Source organism: Gekko japonicus, unplaced genomic scaffold (assembly GCF_001447785.1).
Source record: "Gekko japonicus isolate JY-2015 unplaced genomic scaffold, Gekko_japonicus_V1.1 scaffold2302, whole genome shotgun sequence".
NCBI classification, from domain to species: domain Eukaryota; kingdom Metazoa; phylum Chordata; class Lepidosauria; order Squamata; family Gekkonidae; genus Gekko; species Gekko japonicus.
In genome coordinates, this window is record NW_015176044.1 from 6,338 (window position 1) to 13,209 (window position 6,872).

Genomic DNA, 6,872 nt, shown 5'->3' on the forward strand with positions numbered 1-6,872 from the left:
AGGAGAGAATAATGTAAGCTGCTTTGGTCCCCACCAATGCCCCCTCTAAGCTGCGGAGTCTTGTGAGCAAAAATTCTACTTTGTGAGCTACTGGCATTAAAGATGTGAGCGAGCGATTGTGGCTACTGCATAAATTAGTTTGCTCTGGAGCCATCCTTCCTGAGCAAAGACAAAAATGTGTGAGCCGGAGGCTAAAAAACTGTGAGCTAGCTCACACTAACTCAGTTTAGAGGGAACACTGGTCCCCACTGTGGAGAAAGACTGTAATTTTCCTAGGTAGAGGCTGTGGGGGAGGGGTGTGGAGATGGAAAGCTGAAGACAGAGAACTAGATGAAGGTAGGTTGGCTGTTGGGTGGGAAGGAAATCGTGTTGCCAACTCCAGGTTGGGAAATTCCTGGACATTTGTGGGGTGGAGCCTGGGGAGGGTGGGATTTGAAAGAAAGAAAGAAAGAAAGAAAGAAAGAAAGAAAGAAAGAAAGAAAGAAAGAAAGAAAGAGGGAGACAGGAGGAAGCAAAGGTGTGAGGAATAGGATAGCCATCCCGCAAGTTTCTTGCGGGTCTCCACTTGTTTGTATATAATAATCATTAAGTCTGATTGGTGCGCCTGAGTGAGTATTTCTGCCTCTCAAAATTACTCCAGTACCAATGCTTTATTTATAAATCCTATTTCCCATTATTTTCCTTATAACTATTTGAGTAATGTTTTGTTGGATCTCCTTGTGCTTATAGCTATATAAGAGTAGGCCACTTAATGATCACGTTAACCCTTGAGGGGAACTCGGGTGCTTTGCCTCACAGATCCATCCCACTTATGATGGTTCCGTGGGCTTTGATCTTGACCACAGTTACGTCCGTCCAGAAGAATTTTTTAATCTTATTTATATAATTAGGCTTTTATACCGCCCTCCCTGCAAGGAGGCTCAGGGCATTGCACAACCAATTCATATAAATACATATAAAATCCATTTCAACAGTCTAAAATATAATATCATAAAACCCAACATCATGTGGTGCCGTAATACAATTTAAGTCCTGCAGTTTACTTCAGCAATGGTGGGGGGGGGGAGCAGTTAGTGAACCGGCTAGTTGTTAAGACCAATTAAACCTGTTAAAAAAAACCTTTAAAAAACGCAGTCCTCAACCATATGCTTGCCAGAACATCTCTGCCTTGCAGGCCATGCGAAATTATAACTGATCCGACGGGGCCCTGATGTTAATTGGCAGAGCATTCCACCAAGTCTGAGCCGGGGCTGAGAAGGCCCTGGCTAAGGACAGCCGAATGCTCTCTGGGCCACGGACTTCCAGTAGGTGTTGGTCGCTGATGCGTCATGCTCTCCAGGGGGCATAACAGGAGAGGCGGTCCCGTAGGCACGTTGGTCCCTGACCGTATAGGGCCTTAAAAGTCAAGACCAAAACCTTGAACCTGATCCAGTACTCAACTTGGAGCCAGTGCAGCTGGCAAAGCACAGGTTGTATGTGTGCAGTTATCGGTGTCCCCGTAAGGAACCAGGTTGCTGCATTCTGGACCAGTGGTAACTTCTGGATCAGTCTTAAGGACAAACCCACATACAGCAGGTTGCAGTAATCAAGCCTAGAGGTGACCGTTGCATGGATTACTGTGGCTAGGTCGGGGCGAGACAGGTAGGGGGATATCAGTCTCAGTCAGCTCTGTTCCAACCACCTCACCATGGCTTCCAAACCCTCGGCCAGGTTTTCTGGGGTGGTGTCCAGCCGGCTGTCCATCAGCAGATACAGCTGGGTGTTATCAGTGTACTAATGCAGCTGGGCAAGGGGGCACATGTAGATGTTAAACAGCAGTGGGGAGAGAACAGCCCTGTAGTGACCCCCACATGTCATGGAGTATCGAGAAAATTTCTTCTCTCTCTCTCTCTCTCTCTCTCTCTCTCTCCACCCCCCCCCATTATGGGGAAATGTGCTACCAGAAGAGACACATCCGGGCTCTGCGGAACCTAGTACAGTTCCGCAGGGCCTGCAAGACGGAGCTCTTCCGCCAGGCTTAACATTTTATATTGTTTTATTGTTTTATCTGGCATTATGCCCTGTTAGCCGCCCTGAGCCTGCGGGGAGGGCGGGATAGAAATCTAAATAATAAATTAATTAATTGAAATCAGCCAAGAACACAGGAAGGGCCGTCAGTCCTTTCCTATGGCAGTCCCATACATGCCTTTGGACCTTACCTGTCCTTCCGGATGCTAACAGGATTTCACTCTTTATTCCAGCAGACAATGATCAGAACAATGAGGAGGGGGAGGAACTTCATCAGCAAATGCCAGATAGAGTGAACAGTGAAAACTTGAAAGAAAACATCAGGTATCGAGACAGACCTAAGAGAAATAAAGACGGCCATATGTTTGAGAAGAGAGATGGAAGAAAGCGTAGTGTGCATTTCCCAAATCACAGGATATTGGAAAAGGAATCCATTCAGTGTGGAAAGTTCTTCAGAAATATATCACAGCTCCTTGTACACCAAAGCGTACACAGAGGCGAGAAACCTTTTGAATGCTTAGAGTGTAGAAAAAGATTCAGTCAGAGTGGCAATCTTCAACGGCATAAAAGAACCCACACAGGGGAGAAACCTTTTGAATGCTCAGAGTGTGGAAAGAAATTCAGTCAGAGTGGCACACTTCAACTGCACCAAAGAACCCACACAGGGGAGAAACCTTTTGAATGCTCAGACTGTGGAAGGAAATTCAGTAGGAGTGGTAATCTTCAACGGCATCAGAGAACCCACTCTGTAGAGAAACCCTATGAATGCTCAGTGTGTGGAAAGAGATTCAGTCAGAGTGGCACTCTTCAGCTGCACCAAAGTACCCACACAGGAGAGAAACCTTTTGAGTGCTCAGAGTGTGGAAGGAGATTCAGGTTGAATAACACTTTTCAAAAGCATCTCACAACCCACACAGGGGAAAAACCTTTTGAATGCTCAGAGTGTGGAAAGAGATTCAGTCAGAGTGGCAATCTTCAACAGCATCTGACAACCCACACTGGGGAGAAACCTTTTGAATGTTCAGAGTGTGGAAAGAGATTCAGTCAGAGTTTCCATCTGCAAAAGCATCTAAGAACCCACACGGGGGAGAAACCTTTTCTATGCTCAGTGTGTGGAAAGAAATTCAGTCAGAGTGGCACTCTTCAACTGCACCGAAGAACCCACACAGGAGAGAAACCTTTTGAATGCTCAGTGTGTGAAAAGAAATTCAGTCACAATGGCACTCTTCAACTGCACCAAAGAACCCACACAGGGGAGAAACCTTTTGAATGCTCATTATGTGGAAAGAAATTCAGTCACAGTGGCAATCTTCAACGACATCTAAGAACCCACACAGGGGAGAAACCTTTTGAATGCTCAGTGTGTGGAAAAAGATTCAGTCAGAGTGGCACTCTTCAATTGCACGGAAGTATCCACACAGGGGAGAAACCTTTTGAGTGCTTACAGTGTGGGAAGAGGTTTACCTGGAGAGAACAACTTCAACAGCATCAAATAACCCACACAGGGGAGAAACCTTTTGAATGCTCAGACTGTGGAAAGAGATTCTGTTGGAGTAGCGCTCTTCGAAATCATCAAAGAACCCACACAGGGGAGAAACCTTTTGAGTGCTCACAGTGTGAAAAGAGATTTACCTGGATAGACCAACTTGAACGCCATCAAATAACCCACACAGGGCAGAAACCTTTTGAATGCTCAGACTGCGGAAAGAGATTCTGTTGGAGTAGCAGTCTTCGAAAGCATCTAAGAACCCACACAGGGAGTAACTTTTTGAATGGTCAGAGTGTGGAAAGAGATTCAGTCAGAGTGGCCATTTTCAACTGCATTAAAGAGCCCACACAAGGAGAAACCAGGTAACTGCTTAGCCCGTGAAAACAGCTTTTTTCCTAGTTCACACCTAAAAGACCACAGACCATACAAAGCACTGAAAAGATGTAAACTGTTGTAAAAACTTGAATCCACACCTTAACTAGGAAGAAATGTCATAAATGCTCGGGCTATGAAAAGAGCTTTTGCCATGTTCAAAACCTCAAAAAGATCACAAAGGGAAGAAAGCAAGGATGGGCAATGTGCTCTGCTGGTTGCAGGGTCAACTGATCTCTCCTTTAGTATCAAGGAGTCCACCTTACGGAGGAAGCTTTTTCAGTGCTCAGAGTGTGGAAACAGATTTAGTCAGAGTAGCAATCTTCAACTGCATCAAAGAACCCACACACATCAAAGAACCCACACAACCCTTTTGAATGCTCAGAGTGTGGAAAGAAATTCAAGTCTGCATGCCAGTCTTTGACAGCATCTAAGAACCCACACAAGGAGAAACCATGCAACTGCTCAGCCTGTGAAAAGAGCTTTACTCTTATTTAACATCTAAAAGACAACCACAGACCATATAAAGCATTGAAACTATATAAACTTGTGTAAAAAGTAGAGACATCACCTTGACAACAAAAGTCCGTATGGTCAAAACAATGGTATTCCCAGTAGTAATATATGGCTGCAAGAGTCTCCAGCATCCCTAACCCTAACCCTATTCCCAGTAGTAATATATGGCTGCGAGAGTTGGACTATAAGACCGAGTGCCAAAGAATAGATTCTTTTGAACTATGGTGCTGGAGAAGACTCTTGAGAGTCCCTTGGACTGCAAGGAGATCAAATCAGTCAATCCTAAAAGAAATCAACCCTGACTGTTCCCTGGAAGGCCAGATACTGAAGCTGAAGCTCAGATACTTTGGCCACCAAATGAGAAGGGAGCCCTCACTGGAGAAGACCCTGATGCTGGGAAAGATTGAAGGTCAAAGAAGGGGACGGCAAAGGATGAGATGGTTAGACAGTGTTACGAGGCAATGAACATGAAATTAAGCAAACTTCGGAGCACGACGGAAGACAGGAGGGCCTGGTGTGATGTGGTCCATGGGGTCACAAAGAGTCGGACTTGACTGTGCGACTGAACAACAGAAAGCTTGAATCTATCTTACCCTAAACAGGAAGAAATGTTCAAAATGCTCAGACTATAGAAAGATCTTTAGCAATGTTTGAAACTTCCTGACAGAGCCTCGGGAGGTGGTGGGCTCTCCTTCTTTGGAGGTTTTCAAACAAGGGCTAGATGGCCAACTGACAGCAATGCTGATTCTATGAACTTAGGCAGATCATGAGAGGGAGGGCAGAAAGGGTTGCCTCAGTGCTTAGTTCTTGTGGCACTTTCTTATGCATCCAAGGAAATGCTGATTGCCTCTTTGGGGTCAGGAAGCAATTTTCTCCAGGCCAGTTTGACCAGGGATCCTGGAGGGTGGTTGTTGTTGTTTCTTGCCCTCTTCTGGGCATAAAGCAGGGGTCACTGGGGGTGCTGGAGGAGGTAGTTGTGAATCTCCTGCATTGTGCAGAGGGTTGGATTAGATGACCATGGAGGTCCCTTCCAACTCTATAATTCTATGACCAACAAAGTTTTATTCTGGGTATAAGCTCTTGTTTTCATGCACACTTCTTCAGATAGAACTACACGGAAGTTTATGCCCAGAATAAAACTTGGCTGGTCTTAAAGGTGCCCCTGGACTCAAACCTCGTTGCACTGTCCATTGGTCTTCCCTCAAAATCAATTCAGAAACTCCCAATTGGTGCACAACGCCACGGCTCAGCTATTACCGGGAGCTAGAGGGAGCAAGCAGATTATTCCCATCCTACAGTCACTCCACTGGCTGCCCCACAGTCACTGGGCTCAATTTAAAGTATGGGCTCCAGGGCTTTTTGTAGCAGGAACTCCTTTGCATATTAGGCCACACACCCCTAATGTAGCCAATCTTCCAAGAGCTTATAGAGCTCTTCTTACAGGAGCTACTGTAAGCTCTTGGAGGATTGGCTACATTAGGGGTGTGTCGCTTAATATGCAAATGAGTACCTGCTACAAAGAAAGTCCTTCATTGCCTTAGACCCTCCAATTTGCAGGACCGCCTCTCCCATTATGCGCCACCATGACAGCTTCACTCATCCAAAAAAGGTCTTCTGCAGGTACGAACCTGCAAATGGGCAAAGCCAACAAATGCCCATACCTGTGCCTTCTCTGCTGTGGCCCCCGCCGTAAGGAATGGCCTACCCGGGGAGGCGAGGAAGGCTCCCACTCTCCCAGCTTTTTGGAAACCATGCAAAACGATGCAAGAGAGCTTTTCTACGCCGGCAAGAGAGTTGGACTGTACTAAATGACCTACAAGGTTACTTACGTAAATCGTTAAGGACTGTGGTCTATGCTACTGTGTTTAAGTTACCGAAATTAGGATCTTGCAGTGTAATTTTTGTATCGTTTCTTGTGCCATGTCAAGGCTTATGCTTTACTTCAGTCCTGTTTTTAGCGGAAACGGGTGGTGACTTAGCCATCTCCTTAATATGTTGAGAGGCTGGGGAAGAGAGGAGGGAGGACGCCGAGGGAGAGGAGGGTGTGTCAGTGTGCTGACGGGATCCCCAGGGGGTGTCTCACAATGCCCATAATTGCCATCTTGGCTCCTTGGGAGAGAAGGATACCGCCGTTTCTGCCAGGGGTGGCCAAACTGCATCTCGGGAGCCGCACGTGGCTCTTTCACACAGTCTAAATGAATGTTCATAAAAAGCAAATTTGCATTATTTTTCAATAAAAACATGTGTGTAATATTTGTTCATGTCTTGCGGTTCTCAAACATCTGATGTTTATTCTATGTGGCTCTTACGTTAAGCAAGTTTGGCCACCCCTGGTCTATGCCCTAGTCTCTATGGTATCGATGGGGAGTCAGCGGGGACACACTCCACCCCGTCCCCCTTTCCCAGAACTGGTCTTCCCAACAGTCAATGATAGGGTTGCCAAGTTGAAAAATCTACTTACCGGGGGGGGGGGAGGCTCCCGGTCTGC

General features: G+C 46.2%; 1 protein-coding gene across 1 annotated transcript; it reads left to right on the top strand.

Annotated features, from left to right (window-relative positions):
* The first annotated feature begins 2,281 nt into the window (after positions 1 to 2,281).
* LOC107123422 (gastrula zinc finger protein XlCGF57.1-like) lies at positions 2,282 to 4,208 on the top strand. The gene has a single exon (XM_015426668.1). It carries the CDS (start codon positions 2,288 to 2,290, stop codon positions 3,860 to 3,862), a length of 1,575 nt encoding a protein of 524 aa, XP_015282154.1. The 5' UTR covers positions 2,282 to 2,287; the 3' UTR covers positions 3,863 to 4,208.
* Positions 4,209 to 6,872: the final 2,664 nt, after the last annotated feature.